The sequence below is a fragment of the Cygnus atratus genome, chromosome 4 (assembly GCF_013377495.2).
Source record: "Cygnus atratus isolate AKBS03 ecotype Queensland, Australia chromosome 4, CAtr_DNAZoo_HiC_assembly, whole genome shotgun sequence".
NCBI classification, from domain to species: domain Eukaryota; kingdom Metazoa; phylum Chordata; class Aves; order Anseriformes; family Anatidae; genus Cygnus; species Cygnus atratus.
Window position 1 is genome coordinate 4,036,589 of NC_066365.1, and position 16,864 is coordinate 4,053,452.

At 39.9% G+C, this 16,864-nt stretch overlaps 1 protein-coding gene across 1 annotated transcript in view; it reads right to left on the reverse strand.

Annotated features, from left to right (window-relative positions):
• Nucleotides 1-16,864, reverse strand: part of EGF (epidermal growth factor) — a 58,429-nt gene that overhangs the window by 8,959 nt on the left and 32,606 nt on the right. The window contains exons 13-22 of the mRNA XM_035560006.1: nucleotides 15,919-16,023; nucleotides 14,120-14,343; nucleotides 10,993-11,160; nucleotides 10,063-10,212; nucleotides 8,858-9,007; nucleotides 8,150-8,266; nucleotides 7,071-7,196; nucleotides 4,730-4,849; nucleotides 2,615-2,765; nucleotides 239-403 (exon numbers count right to left, since the gene is read on the reverse strand). Coding sequence (XP_035415899.1) covers nucleotides 239-403; nucleotides 2,615-2,765; nucleotides 4,730-4,849; nucleotides 7,071-7,196; nucleotides 8,150-8,266; nucleotides 8,858-9,007; nucleotides 10,063-10,212; nucleotides 10,993-11,160; nucleotides 14,120-14,343; nucleotides 15,919-16,023 — 1,476 coding nt within the window. The remainder of the gene's footprint in view (nucleotides 1-238; nucleotides 404-2,614; nucleotides 2,766-4,729; nucleotides 4,850-7,070; nucleotides 7,197-8,149; nucleotides 8,267-8,857; nucleotides 9,008-10,062; nucleotides 10,213-10,992; nucleotides 11,161-14,119; nucleotides 14,344-15,918; nucleotides 16,024-16,864) is intronic.

Here is a 16,864-nt window from a genome sequence, read left to right on the forward strand (position 1 = left end):
TATTCTTCTCCTCAGGCACATGTCACTCTACCATCCATGTGAGTACTGCAGGGAAGGGACAAGGCAGAACATTTGTGAATTATTCACAGACCCCATTACAGAAAAGCAAAATAGGAGCAAGGATGTGATGGCGATTTCCACCGGCTGAGGAACAGCACATGTTCTTCTCCATGAGCCACCTGTGATAGCACCTTGGTCCGTCTGCCACGCGTTCCCAGCACATGTCTGGGAGCAGTACCTGGAGCAGTAGGCGGCCAGGGTCCCCAGCAGGAGCAGCAGGACCAGCACCGCTACGCACACTGCGATGGTGATGTTCCGCACCTTCACCCTCTCGGCGTGCTGCTGCTCCCACCACTCCAGGTCGCTGAACTGGCACCGCTCCCCTACGTAGCCCGTCACACAGCTGCCAAAAGGAAGCATGGGCACTTTGTAACTGGCAGCAGAGAAAACAACCCAAATCATCAACTCAGTCACCTTGAGTATTGATTTGTCATTGGCAACCCCCATGGAAATATCTCGTTGAATTTGGCTGGGGGTAAAGACAAAATGGCATTAAAGGAATGTCTGTCAAATCCTGTAAAATTCACTATTAAATGCTTTTTAAATGTAAATCTATTGAAGCGCTCTACAGAATTATACAGTGAGATTATACTTCCCAGATATCAGTAGATAAAGCATTAAAAAAAGAAAAAATCCACAGACTGTTTCCCTTAGATTTTCTATTTAACCCTTTCCAGCAGCAAGGTTCCCATTTCTTTGAACGAGACAAAATACTATTTATCAACTTTTTGAGAGTGATTTGGTTAAGGGAACCAAATTTTACTCTGAATCCTTACTAAGAGGAACAAAGGTGTTTTTATAACTTGTATGGGTTAGAAATATCTTCAAAATTTAGTTTTATTACAGGTTACTTCTCAGTTATTTTTTTTTCTTCCCTTAACACGGTAAAAATTCCAACATTGAAATATAATTTCAGAGCATGAAACCCATGTATCAAAATGAATATAAAGTGAAAAAAAAAACCACAAAACTATTAATTAATTAATACACTTGGCAATGTGTGAAAATTCTGACAAAGTTTTGCCATGACTTCCTTCTGCTATTTTAATATATCACGAATGAATGCTGCCATCTAGTGCACACCGTGAGGAATTAGATAGTTCAACACAAATCTCTGGCAGATCACAGCTAAGCAAGGTTAGGCTTTAATTTATTTAACAGCTTCCACTTCCAGTACTGAAAAATGCAGAAATTTGGGTTCTTATTATGGACTAACACTTAACAAAATTTAGAAAACATGGACAGACTCTAATTTAAAAGTTCTGCAGTGGTAGATTCTCCAGTTTCAGTATGAGGAACTCAATGAGGAAAAAAATAACTTTTAATGACTCTACAATTTATTCTAAAAAAGCACAACACATACCAGAAATAAACATGTCATACCACCTTCTACAATGGCTGTGTTGATCTTATCAAGTCCACAGCACAAAGCATCTACTTTGCATGCACATAGAAACACACTCTCCACCTGTTCCTGTGGGTACAGAGGTCTGTGGGCAGGGGAAACCACTCACGTTAATAAATAATAACAATAATAATAATTAAATATAATCCTTGGATTTGATGATGCTTGCAGAAATGGCCTGGAACAACAAGGGGGATCTGGGGGAATTGTGATGAAGGACTTCTCTGTTCCCCACCAAGCTCACTCTCCTCACACAAGAGCCACAAAGGAAGGTTTCCTACCACAGAAAGTCCCCTGCACAGGTCCTCACATACCCGGTCAGACCCCAGGGAAGGGGGCAGCCACTGGATTTGTCCCACTGTAAACACAGTGCTTATGCTGGATTTTGAAGAAATGTGTAACAAATATTGAGATATAATCAGTTAAATTCCAGCAACAATGGCTTTGAAGAAATGATTACCCCATGGCTTTAGGCTGTGACACTGACCAGCCGAAGGCTGATTTTCAGAAACATAAGATTTTCTTTGCTTTTATCAGTAACTACATTCAAGGATCAGGGAATTAGGCTTCACAAAACATCCTCAGGAGGAAGGAAATGTTTTTCAGATCTCATTGCCGTTCTCCCTGCTTTCAAGAGGACCATCAGTATTTTGCACTTTCTGCCAGGGAGGAAGACTCTTCAAACTGTAAGGGAAGATGCTGGCACCAGATTTCACCTTCCTGCTCCCAGTCAGAAAAGACAGGACAGAGGTGTCCTCTTCCACCCCAGTGAGTGCTTCAGCAGGTGATAGCAGTAAATGAGCAGCAAGGCCAACAGGGAGGTGCAAGTTGGCATGATGCATAGAGGAGAGAGAGAGAGAGAGAGAGAGAGAGCAGGAACCTATAATGCCATGAGCACTAAGTAATTTAACAATTTACCTCCTATTTCCAAAGCAAAGAATCAAGTGCTTAGGAAACAAATCCAATCCTACTATCAATTGCATTGGGTGTGAATGGAGTGATCACTTACAGAAAAGACCAAAGTCTAATGATAATTACCAGCATGGGTGATGAACAGAAAATTTATGGACAAGTACTTCATTGCCTGCACTCAGCTGTGCCCTAAGGACACCATTCATCAGCACAAACAATATAAAATTCTGTACTTACTTGCAGGCATAGTCTTGTAGGTCAGAAACATAATTGCACACTCCGCCATGGAGGCAGTATGAATCATAGGAAGGTGGGCATCCCATGGAATCACCTTGCACAGGGTGTGTAGAATATTCATTGTTGACAACAGTAGGGGACAAAGTAGATTCTGAAACACAGGATTTCACAAGGATATCTCAAACTGTTTGCTGCATTGGCAATGTGATCTTATGAAAGAGTTCCAGCAGTCCAAGATAGGAAAGTAGGTAAGAATTTCTAATTTCAACCAAATACTTGTTTTTGTTTTTACCCATTTGCTTATTTTGCTTATGAAATTTCAGCACGCAGGTTTTTAGATCAAAATAGTAAATATGCTTGATTCTAGATTCACAGTGAAAAACACACAGAGGTTAGCTGTGTTCAGTCTATTTAGATGTGTGAGTACACCTCTGGAAAATGAAACTATATTGACTGTCTAGTTGCTTATAATTGAATTATTTCCGCAACATAAGCAATTTTAGGGTACAGTAAATCTCTGCCATTCACAAGGTGTCAGAGTCAGATGCACAGGTGAAGGGTGACTGCACTTCATGCATCTGGGTCCTGGCCTGAAAAGTTTTCACATGCAAACGGACATTTTTGCACAGTTGTTTCTATTCTGCCACCCAGTTGACTGCATCTGTGCATGAGTGCAGATCACATTTTTGAGCTAGCTTGTTTAAAGGTACAGGCAACAGCTTCATTGGCAATCAGAGCACTCCACTGACCCAATTCCTCAAAAGCTTCTGTGTAGCCTGCTCTGAATTGCACACACTGTCACCTACAAAAACATCCAAACTAGCTAGTTTTACAGGTAGCCCTGATATCTCTGCACAACATGACCTGCATTGCAGAGATGCCTCTACAGAGCAGGAGCACTTTTTTGCCTACCTCAGTGCTACACTGAATCTGCAGGCCAGAACCTAGCATCTACATGGCAAAGAATTTCTAGCAGTGTGGCTTAGCAGCAATAAACCTAATCACTCCCACACATTTATGGGATCAGTGTTATGACTCACACCAGTTTTATTGCAACATGACCTTTAATGACATTTGTTTTTTAAAATTTCATTTGCAGGGGAACTGTCAGGGCAAAGAGCCCACACTGGAAAGGACTGAGTGATATCAGTGAACCCTGGGTGTTTTGCATTCTGCAAGGAAAATTTCAGACTGCTAAAAGAGCGTACTAGGCAAAGAACTAAAACAGTGTGCTAGCACACACAAAGATGTCTGGGATCATATTTACAGCTGAGGGATCTATAAGACATTACTTCCAAGTCACACATCATTTAAAATCATCATTTCTTGAGTGACACTTGAAATTACTGAAAGCTTAAATGACTGAGAAGGAGGGTGAGGATCCTGATAGATGTTCTACTTTAAAAAGCCATAATTTCCCTCTGTTTTTCTGCAGAAAAATATCTTTGACAACAATACAGTGTTCTTCTGTCATCAGACAGTCACTTGATCTGGAGTAAAATTCATCCTGATGACGAGGGCTGACACAGAGGAAGATGATGTGTCACAGCTCCAAATTTTCAGAGAACACTGCTGTCACAGTGAGGCACTGAAACAAGGGTCAGATGTTATGAGTACTGAAGCTTCAGCTGCTCCCTTCATTGAATTAGCAACCAGATTTTCTGAAGCATTTCAGAGACCCTCTGAAAAATTAGCTACTGGATCTGAGATCTAACTTATTCTGAAGAATGAAATGGGACTTAAATTATGTGCAGTCCAAATTTGAAGAATGACACAGCCTGAAATCAGCCCCAAAACATCATCTCCAAGGAGCATTTACTTCTGCTCTTGATTTCAAAGACCATTAGATAGATGTGTCATTACATTTAGGCTGTATAAATTAGCACTGAAACTTAACATAGACATTTCCAAACTAAGCTCAGATCCAGTCTCATTAATTCACCTCAGAACAGCTGCTTGGAAAACAACCTCCTAAAGTACTGTTGAATTCATTCACAAGCTGCCCAGTATGTCACTACACAGTCTTTCTTTAATTTCCCAGTATATCAATTCAGCTGAGAGCACAGTTCTTAGCTAAGATCCACTTTATATTAATTGCTCACTCCATTTACTCACCACAACCCATGGTAGTTCCAGAAGCACCATTAGCACAGGAGCAAGTGAAGTTTCCTTCTGTATTTGTGCAGGTTCTGTTCTCTCCACAGGTGTGGGACCCCATCTTGCACTCATCAATATCTGTCACCCAAACAGTCTTGCAGTTAGAAGAACGAAACACCTCAGAGCATCGCTTAAAAGGGCAGCAGCAGCAGCAGCATTGCAGCCTCCTGGCAGAGGGGAAAAATGCCATAGACCTTCCCTCTGCAAATTTGGTAGAAATTGTAACAGAAGAGTAACCAGCATGCTTTCTACACCAAGTGATCACAGCCTACCAAGCCTCTCAGAGCATGCTGCACTGCTGCAGAAGCTGTCTGTAGGGAGAGGGCAAGGAGAAGTCACCCCATAAAATGTAACGGGTACAGAAGAGTTGAAGAGAAGATTCACTTGTACTAGGTGCACTCTCCTGACTTTTCTAGTCCCAGCATGCACCCTGGATGTGTACTAGAGTACGGTCAGTTGGCATTCTGGCATTAAGAGAGCAGGAGGGTTTGGGAGTGGGGAGCTGTACACCCCTGCACCACCCACCTGGCCCAGCCTAGATGAAAGCTTTAGACAGAAGGAAAACCTCTAGAAACCTACAGGTTTGTTCTGTTTGTGCCAACACTTAAATGAAGTGAGCACCTGAATTACTATGAAGAGGTTTCTCTAATAATACCATAAGAAGAGTTTCCAGACTTTGCTCAGGGCCCGCGTTAGGCTCATATATGCCTGTCACCTGCATCCTGCTGCACACTCTCATGTCATCTCCACAACTTCTTGAGCACAGCCCACAGAGGCAGCTCCTGCACAGACCTGCCATCTCAATTTCTGTGAAATTCTCACCTAAACTACTGGGACTTTTTCTACAGCAAACTGAATAGGATAGGATCCAGCTCAAAACAGCATGGAAAATTCAAAGCACTTTTAAAAGTAAAACCAGAGGAACAAAACTTTTGAAGTATATTCCAAAAAAAAATTGATGAAACACAAGATGAGTTCATCCTGTGCCATCTCTGGATGTACCAATACATTTCTAGACACTGTTCATGCAAGCAGGCATCTAAAACTGAAGTACAAAACCCCTCACACATCAGTTTTTGTTTTTTATAGTACATTTCAACTCACCAAATGCAAAAGTAGTTTCAGTTTTGTTTACATCACAGCCAAATCTCATCATTCCTAAAATGCTGTTAAAACATATCTGACCATATCCTGGAGTTAAAGAAGATAATGGATTGGTTTTCAGTAATAGTGGTAGGTACTACAATCATTCTAGCTGATCATCTATAAACCACAGTGAGAGCCCACAGCTGCCTGGGGACATGCCTTGTAGGTGGTTGGGACAGCAACAGGAGGTTGTCACTTCTGTCTGCACTCCCAGACATCCCCAAAGACTTGTCTCTGACCTCTGGAGGCAGAACACTTCCTCAACCCCCCTGTCTTTGACACTTCCAACATTGTGCCCACAATAATATCGGACTTAATTTTTCAGTCATTCTTATCTGCATCGAAGAACCAAAGTCCAGTAAAGACTATGTAAGAATTGGGTTAAATTTAATAGGCTTTGAATTGGGCTATAAAGGAGAAAGAAAAAAGAAATGGACAAAAGAGAAGTCAAGACTCTCATAAAGCTCTGAACATACTGTGCTACTCAAATATTGGAGGAAAAAAAAAAAGATTGCTGTTCCTTCACATTTGCTGCTAAAACGGATTAAAAAATAAGAAACAGGGAATGAACTGAAGAACTGGCATTAGAGCTGGATGGGAGAATCAGCAGGTCTAATTATTAACAAGACTCTAAATGTACTCAATCTGTAAGTGTCAACACCCTGAACCTCATGCCTATTAAACCAACCTGTAATTATTTGATGAGTATTATGACACACTCAATACCTGCTTTCGTTTATATTCATGGCAATGATTTCCAATAAAACTCTACTAGTTCACCTCCATTTCCCTCCTCCTCTTCACTCATCCTCTCTCTCCTGCTATAGCTACTAAAAAGAGGGCAAACATGGAGAGAAAGTATCCACTGACAAATAGAGGCTTGGAATATTGATCAGTTGCTGAGGTTGCCACACTTCAGACAGGAAGGAGAGGATCAAAAAGAAAGAAATGATAAATGTCAGCTGTCTGGGGGAGCCACTGTTAAGATCCCTGCCCTTACCAATATTTCAAAAAGAGACAGAACAGATCATCATGGACACAAGTCAGCTCCATGGCTTGATGCAGATCTAGCCCAAATCATGAAACGTGTTTCTTGTTCATTCCTCCTGCCCCAGCCTCCCAGAGGCAGCACAGCCCTCACACACTCCCATACCATAGCAATGGAGCCCGTCTCCTGTGTAGCCCTCCAGGCATTTGCAGAAGTAGCCCCCTTCTGTATTGATACAGCCTGACACGTTTCGATTGCAGCCGTCCGTATTTGCAGCACACTCATCAGTATCTGTGAGAAGGGACACATGAAACCATCAGACAAATCACTAAAAAGAAACAAAAGTTATTTTGTTTCTAAAAAAAAAAACAACAACAACAACAAAAACACTAGAACTAAAACCAAAAACAAACAAAAAACCCTAGAACTAGAAGTACCCCCTGTTTGAAGGGAACTATCCTATTCAAAATTAGTCTTATATCCTTCTCATCTTAAACCCTACTCAGAGACAAACTTCATATTGAGAAAGAACAGGAGTTAAAAAAAAAAAAAAAAAAGTACCACAGCTCACGGAAAATAAAATTTACACCAATTCCACCTTCCTTTTTTTAACCCCTTTCCATGACAACATAGACTCCTGTGAGTCTTAGCCACCGAAGGGTAAATTGTTGTTTCTCATGCGTTTCTCTCTTGGTCATTATGAGAGAACAAAGCATTTCCATTTACACCGTATGTAAATATTATGTTAACAAAAAGTTATTTTAAAGACCATTCCAAGCAAAGGGCTGTCTGATTGTTAAAGTCTCTTCCAAGTGCTAGTAAAAAAAACAAAGGCAGCTCTTTTATATAATTATTACAGCAGAAGTACTAACTTTTAAAAGATTCCCTAGTATATACTTCTAAATTATATATCAACTATCAGGTCTAAATGCTAAATGCTAACTGAGCATTTATAATTAGACAATTTTTACAAATAAATACTTTATGCTTTTATTTCTATTATCCCATTATTGCTCATTAATATTAATAAGATTAATGCTTATGACTCCGGGGAAAATAAGCCATGTGATAATCAGGCATTTCATCTCACATGCTCTGCTCATCATCCCTTTCAAAACATGCAATCCTGTTGACCTTTCTGTGATGGCTCATGAAGCAGAGCTGCCAATGTGAAAAAAGATAGATTTTCTTTCTCTTCCCACTTTTACATTTTTCCTGAAGGTTTTATTTATGTTTTTCATTACCATAGCATGATTTGCCCTTCCTGGTAAATCCTTTCAAACACTGGCACACAGCACCGTCTTCTAGCAAAACACAGTGTGCATTGACATCACATTCCAGTGCAGTGCAGTCATCTTGATCTATAGCACAAAGAAAAAAAAAATGTATTTGTACAGATCAAAGAAGGTACTATATTAAAAAAAAAATCAATAAGAAAAACAGAGCATAGGGTCTTAGTTTGAAGCATAGCTCTCCAGGGTTAATGATGACAAACTACTACAATCATCAGGGCTGTTGTCTTTGTCTGGATAGACGGAGTTGAAGTGTCATTTAGTATTGGGATTTCTGAATATTGTGTGCAAAACCTATTGTACAATTTTATGAGTTAGTGTCATTGAGCATATGTAGAATTCAAAGGATTTATTGTTTTTGTTGTTGTTGTTGTTGTTGTTTTTTCAGAGGAATTTAGTATACTTGTAAAGGAGAGACTTTCACATGTTTTTATAGAATAGGAATGTTTGTTCTTTAGACCTGGATAATAATAACAAGTTTTGTTGACAAAGCAAAGCAACACAGGAACAAACAAACAAACACAGTTCTACCTGGTGCAATTGCATAGACCAAAGTTGTTGTAAGAGGGTTAAAATGAATGCCATCAGTCTTGACATTGAGCCTTTCTTCCTTTAAGGCTTATGATTTCTTTTTGAAGGAAGGAAATCATCAGACTCTACCTGATATCATGATTTCAGCCATCAACAAAATGTTGATTTTCTTCTTTTCCCCACTGTCAATATCCTTGAAAATTGCATTGCTTTGTGTGTTCTGGAGTAGGGTCTCTGGTGTTGGCACTGGCCCTGCCTCCTTGTGCACAGAGATACTTCCTGAAAAAGACAAGAAAAAGAAGACACAGACTATTTAAATCTACTGAACAAACATTTTGATTTTCAATGACTCTATGATCTACTTTCCATTAACCACAGTGGTTTCATTTTAAAATTAAAAAGTTTCCTCCCAGACTAGCCTGTTTCTGGCTTCAAATTATTCCTGAAAACACTCACGGGTGGGTTTTCTCAAATGCAAAGGAAAAGGAAGGCAACTCACGTCAGCCCTGCAGGCATCTCTCTTGCTGATAGTGTCAAGGGAAAAACAAAATAGTCAGACTACATGGTATTGCCCCAGAACAACACCCCAGTGCTTCTTACAGGAAATTTATTCTATTTGCTTCTTGTGAACACACTAAAGCATTCATGAAAAAGCATCTTAGATGCATTAGTCCCTCAGGAAGGAGTGGCATGTTCAGACAACAACCATCAGCTGTTGGCAACAGGAAGGAGAAAGAGGTGGACAGCAGAGGCAGAGCTGCCAGTTGTGAGCCCAGGGTTGTGGTTCAAAACACAGAAGTACAAAGACAGAGTTGGAAGGGGTGGTTCATTCTGACACATCTAAATAGGAACAGTAAAGCATTTTCCACCCTCACACAAGCTTTATCACTTCATCAAATGCTCTACTCTTCTTCCTGTAGTACGTACATCCAAACAAACTCAAGTGACTATACACCTGAGCCATATCATGTCAATTAGCTTTCTGTTTTACTAGTCAAGCTTTTTAAGTTTCTTGTAAAAGCCAGACATTGTTCTGATTACGACATCCTAATCAAAGATATGGAAGTGACACTATCTATGCATGGGAAAATTATGTCACAGAGCTTGAACAATTCAGCCTCCTTGGGATGGGAAAAAAAAAAGGGGGGGGGGAAAGGGGGGGAAAGAAAAAGAAGGTAAGCAGCAGTGTGAAACTAATGCCTATGAAGGAAAATACATAATATTTTAATTCTTCAGAGAAGCTCTCATTCATTTTGTAGAACAAGGTGAATATTTTTCAGTGTTATCTGCCAGGGTCCTTAAAGGGATCTTTGTCTGGAAGTGGAGGATTGTACCTGCTGTTGTGTTGGAAGCATCCAGTGCACGGCAGGTTTTTCCATCTTGAGTTTTCACAAATCCTGGATGGCACATGCAATGGGCAACTCCAAAATTGTTTTCACAGATCTGATCACAGCCTCCATTCTGATAAAGGCAAGGATTTGTCCCTAGCACAGAAAAACAGGAAACTTAACAAGTGGATTCTTCAGTCAACAACTCCTCTTAACTGTGCAGAGTTGGAGCATTTGGAAAAACAATAAGGACTGACAAAAACTAGAAGTTTTCTAGTTTATTTGTTTTTTAATTAAAAATAGATGTGTATAGTAAGGTATAAATGTTATAACCTACCCTTTGTCAGGAAAGCAGATTTGCATACCCTTCATCTAATAAACGTATCACTTTTTTTTTTTTTTTTTTAAATTTCCTTATTATCTCTCCTTTAATTTTTAGAGTCCTAGCATTCCCTGAAAGAACATTACAAGGACATAGGGAGCCCATAATTACCTTCTCTCTGTCATGGTCTGTTGAATTACTTGATATTTTTTCTGCTTACAGGGAGATTGTTCCCAACAGAAAATCAAATAATTTGGCCAAAATTAATGTATCTTACAAAAATCTTTCTCTATGTCATTTGTTATTATTCAGGCATGAGAGGCATGCTAGTAAACTAGGATAAATAGGAATTACAAGACTGTGGTAGGCCTATGGAAATTGGTCAGTGTATATTCTTGAGCGTGATTATAAATATACAAAATCTTTTTGTATTCCTGGACTTATGCCCAGGTGATGCTTTCAATGAATGCTGGCAGAACTACGTGAAGCCTTTAAAGAACCGCTTTCTAGAAAATTATTGTCTTCCCAAGGACAAAAGAACATCTATTCTATTGACATCAGTGAACAACAAGAGGAGGCTGGAAGGGAATGACTGCTTAATTTTTGCAGTATACCTGGTTTCGCCAAAGGATGAACTACAACCACTGATGAGGGTCTCAGCATGCTGCCTCGAAGACGTACCCTGTTTTGGCCGGTCTTCTTGTCCACTCTCATTAGTGATGGCCTAGCCCAGTCAGAAAACCAAAGGTGATCCTCAAACACTGCTACATCAAAGGGGCGGCCTACAAAGAAATAAGATTCTTCATTTCCACATCTGTAGAACACACATAAGAAACCATGTAAACAAAATAAGTATCTACTTCTATCACAGTGGCTTCTCTACTTTGATGTCTCATGGGGAGGAATAAGCATCCATGAACGAAGGACCATAGGCATTTGTTACTCATGCTCTTAGCAGAGGAGGCCGCAATACCTGCCTGGCTCAGTCCAGTCTCTAGACTGCTAGTGACCTCCAACCAAACCAAGCCCACAGTATACTTCTATTTCAGACATAATTTCTTGAAGTAGCATTGGGGCTGTTCTTTCAGAAGTGGAGTGCCTCCCTCTTCTGCCAACAAGTGGCCCAGCTCAGAGCTGCTGAGGCACGTCTCCACTGGCAGCTTTCAGGTAGCCAGTACGCCAGTATGTCTTCTCTGCAAGTGCCAAGAGCACGTGCAAGGGCAAGACAGAGGTCCACATGTACACATAAACATGCACGTTCACTAGCCAATTCATCACAGAGCAAAATTCAAGAGGGAAATTCATTTTCCTTACTTCATCCCACTAGCAGCAGTAGGCTGTGACTTGTTAGCCACTGTCAGCTAGCTAACAGCAGCAGCTGATACAAATTATAGGATGCAATAGATCATCCAGGAAGCTTCTTCTCTTTTCATTAATTACTAAGGGAATCTAGACACCTGTTTAGACCCCGAGTTCAGAGTACAGCAGTTTTTCCTTGGTAACCCAACGTTATCTGTGCTAGAAATCTACAGATGTCTTTTAGACACGTGATTTTATGCTTAGTGCTTTTATATTTGGATGTAGGTCTCAACTAGGTGTTATTTAACCTCAGTAATGAATGTGAGACCCTAAGAGGTATTAGTTTTTAGAAAAAGAAGAAAAAAAAAAGAAAAAACAGAGCTAATAAACAAAACAAATTAATTTGATAAATTAGAACCTTGGAGAAATGGTATGTGTTGGTATATTTTAAATACACCACAAATGAGCTAAAATACCACAATCCTACATAAGAAAAGTTCTACAACATTATTTAAATGTTCTTAAATATTAAGTTTAAGAGCATATTTTTATTCTGCTAGCATTTCACCACCTCCACTGAACTGCGCTTGGTTACTGGTCATGGTTCTTAGCTCTTCATTTCATTAAATTTGAGCAACTAGCCCAAGATCTACACATTGTCTCCATCCAAACATTCATTCACATTCAGAGGATCTATAGCTTGCACTACCAACAAAAAACACCCTGCTTTGACCAGGAATTCCTTAACCTCTCCACTTATAAATACATTAAGGATTAAAAATAGAAGTGCAATGTCATTAATGGTATAGCAGGAAGAGGAAAGTTAATAGTCACATGTAAGCAGAAGCCTTTCCAAAACAGTGCAAACCTGAGCCATTGCATAAAGAAAAAGAATGGTTGTGTTGTTTAATGCCTTGGATGAGTGCTTACAAGCTGTTTTACTTACAGCTAAAAATGGGGTTAGGACAAGAACAGAACTAATCTTACTTATTTTACTTGCAGTTATACTGAATGAATTCTCAGTACAGGGGCACTAGAGGGAGCTGGTGTAATAAAATTCGTGCTACAGCAGTGTGTGTATGAACAGATGCTGCCTTCCCTTCTTCCAGGGTAAAGCTGTCCAAGAACAGAAGCTGAATTCTGGTCTCACTAATAACTTTAGCATAACTTCAGGGTATCAAGTCTCACTCCCCTGCTGGTCTTCACTTCTCTTTCACTCCTTTCCATACAGGCATCGACGTCCTTTTCTCCCACCTCCAGTCATCCATATATCACTGTCCAAAACCTACACCTTTCCCATACCCTGTGGTTCTCCAGCGCTCCTAGCTCTCCTTCTCTGTTCTCTCCCCATAAGACACTGTCCTATTCCTTGTGGAGAAACAAAGTGAAACATTCAGCAGGCTTCCACGTCCTCCTCCACAGGTCAGCTGCAAGGCAGAGCGTACACCAGAACATGTGCATCCACGGAAGAGGAGTGTGTCAAGTCACTGCTCAGGGCTCTTGATGTCTTATGGACTGCAGAACACTGCTCCCTCCAAAATCTCACTCTGCACACCTCCAAACAAGTGAGGGGGCATCTGGCTCGGGAGATGAACACAGTCCTTCGCAGAGCAGAGCCTAGAACAGCATCAGCTTAACAGGAACTGTGAAGTCTCTACCATGCCAGTCATGGTATTGAGCCAAGAGTCCTCATTCTGCCCATGTTTTGTATGTACACCAACAAAACAAGTCTGGTCCCCAGAGAGATGTCAAACACAAAAAGGAATTAACCTCTCCAGAAGTTAATTTACCATGTATGAGATCGTTAAACACGTTTTACTTTAAACATGATACAACATCAGTTCCTCATTGCTAATACTTCTGTTCTCTTGATCCAAAAAAACACAATTACGTGTCAAACAATAGCAATCTCAGCAATAACAACTACCAGCATATTGCATAAATCACTTTTCCATTCAATGCCTATTGTGTATTTAGAATCGTTCCAGTGTTCAGCACTGTGCAGATGCAGGTTCTTTGCTCAAGGACCTTAACGGCCAAATTAATTCTCTTCCAGCTTACGTCAATATAACTCACTGGCATAATAAACACAGCAAAACCTGAATTAAACTAGGCAGTCTTGCATGGAACAAGCAAAACACGTTTTTAATTTTTTCCTTCTTTTTACTTCTCTGGTGAAGGCAGAGGAGATCTCTGTATAATGCAAAGTGGCTGATTTGTAAAAGCAGAGAGTGTTAGAAAGGTGTTCTTTTGCTAAAAAGAATATGCAAAAGTCATCTGGGTGACAGAATGGAGAATAAAGTGATGCCATAAACCTTAGCACAGGGTTGCAAGGGACCTACACCACAGCCAGTGATGGGTAATTCACGTGCAGAGTCACATTAGCACACACACAGGCATACCGACGAGAGCAGTAGGTAATTATCAACCTCAAAGCCTCACCTACATCATTCTGTGCAAGAATTCGACGATCAGAACCATCCAGATTTGTACTCTCAACCACCGACAGCTTAGCATCACACCAGTACAACTTGTTGGCTAAGTAGTCAAGAGTTATTCCACTGGGACTCACTAGCCCAGTGCTGGCTATAACTCGACGATCGCTGCCTTCTAATGAAGAGCTGTCAATCCGGGGATGGACCCCCATTTCAGTCCAGAATAATCTCCTTTAGAAAACAAAACACACACAAGAAGTCACTCATCCACTCCACCAAGTTCTTTCAAAGCAGGAAGATCAGATCAGCACAATACAGGCCTGAGGCTTGGAAGAAAAGGTATGTGCTTCAAGCAAATATATTAGCTGCTGATCTTTTAAAACTTGCCATAAATTATGCAGAATCCCCACTATGTTCATTGGCACAAAGCCTTTGAAAAACAACTCCCACTTACACTTTCTAACAAATCCTCATATAGGACTTGCATTAGCCAGCTATTTGGCTAAATGACAGCAATGCACAAATGCAACCCAAGTTACCCACCACCTGTGGAAAGCAAACAACAGTCCTCAGGTTATTTTGTTTTTAAAAAATAAACCAGTAACAAGTCTCACCTCTTCTTTTAATAAAATCCCAGTTCTCAGGGTCTCCCTCTAGAGTCCTCAGTGTTACACAAGGAATGCTGAATCCCACTGAATGTTTTTCAAGGAACAGTGCAAGACAGCAGCTCAAATCATAGATAGCCAGAACCACAAATTGCTTTTGAATTTTGGACTCCAGCCTTCCAAGACATTAGATGCCTTTGTCAGGTTTACAGGGACACCCACAGATTTGCTTAGCTTTATTTACATGAGTAATTTTGCTGTAGCCAATGCAGGGATCAGTATTCTTGATAGTCTTGTATCTGTCTCAGATTCCTTTTTAGTATGAACTTTACTGTTATGGACATTGTTGCTCCTTTCACCATTAACGCTCTAATAAAGGAGGTTTTAGTGATGTTTCCTTCTCTGTTTCCACTTGTAGACTTTCTTTCAAGCTGTACAAATTTTCTGCCTCTACTGACACTTTAAATAATCTCCCTGAACATACCCGTTCTTAAATATTTCATGCAAAACATCTCTACCATGTTCCACCTCTACAGAAAGTTTCCTTCAGATCTTTTATGTCCACAGTATAGCTAACAAAACACTCCTCTCAATTTGGTTTCATTCATCAGTACTTAGTAACAGCAGAACATATGCATCAAAAAAGAAAAAAAAACTCATCAGAAGAGTTCTGAATCCCTTTAAAACTATCTTACTACAGTTATATAGATGGAAAGCTGTGGGACTTTGCCACTGATTAAGAATTTCATCAACAATTCTGAATATTCAGGATTTCTGTGATTATCTCAGCACTAGATAAGAAGGTATAAGGTGTATTTAAATCAGCACACCTCCACAGCCATATATTGTGGAGGAAACTGAAGCATGGCCAAAAAAATGTCTATCTTCTTCACACCGATACATATGGAAACTCAAAGTGATTTTCAATCAGGGTGACTTCAGCAGATTTTGCTTTTCTTTAGATTAAACTGTATACAATATAGTCAATGCTTCTGATATTTTTTTAAATCTATATGAGAAATCAGCATGTCCCAGACCACAATAAAAAACTAGCAATAAAGCACTGCAGTTCATTTTACTCCACTGTCCGAACCTCAGGCTTAATGCATTTTTTGTCTGCCAAAAGGGCAAGGCTGGTGTGCTCATTTTGAAAAAAACCTCCCTAAGTATTACACAGTTAACCATGTTTATCACTCCTTACTTCACAAATGGGTGAATGGCAATCCCTCGGGGCTGGGAGATATCCTCCCAGATGATCATTTTTCTTTGCATTCCATTCAAATTGCTCCTTTCAATGCATGCCTTCCTGCAACACACAGAGCACTGTTAGGTCCTCCCTGCTATCTTTTTAATTACCTTCTCAGGCAGAATGTACTAAGTTTTTGCATTGCTTTAATTTAGCACAAAAGTATAATAAATAATTTTGCAAAGACAGTAAGTAATCCTGCTGCTGTGGAGTGTCCAGTTGTTTTATCTACAAGTAATTCATGTTACAGCTTCATTATCTGGTCCAGGGCATGATGATAAAATACCTGCTATTCTACCGAGGACCTGAAGTTCTCCTTTTTTGGGCAAATAATGAGTTGGAAGTATGATCACTAATAGATTAATCTAAGCTTTAAAGGGAGTCAAGAAGAAAACCAGCTCCTAACTAAATAGCATTATCAAATGTGTAAAGAATTTTTGTTTTCAATAGCATTTTTCATCCAGAAATCTCCAGACAATTTACATAGCATATCTATTTTACAGGGAGGAATGAAGCAGGTCCTTATGATCACTCATCTAATCTACAGCAGTCAAATATAGAACCTATGTTGCCTGTTCCCCAATCCAATTTATTTTTCAGAAAACTGTAGATGCTCATTCCTAGAAAATCCACCTTGCTGAATAAATATCAGCCTCTACCCTGAAAGCTAGCCTATAGCTTTCCATGTCAAGAAAATCTACATGAGGATGGAAGGAGAAATTTACATATATATACACACGCACACACACATTTTCTATATATGTGTAATACAAACAGGCAAAACCAGTGAGTGAAAAGGAAGTGGCAGATATAGATTCATGGCTCCCTCCTTGGCTCTTGTCTTATGGAGATGAGCAGCACAATTTCCCATTTCACATTTATACGGGAGTATGACCGTGCA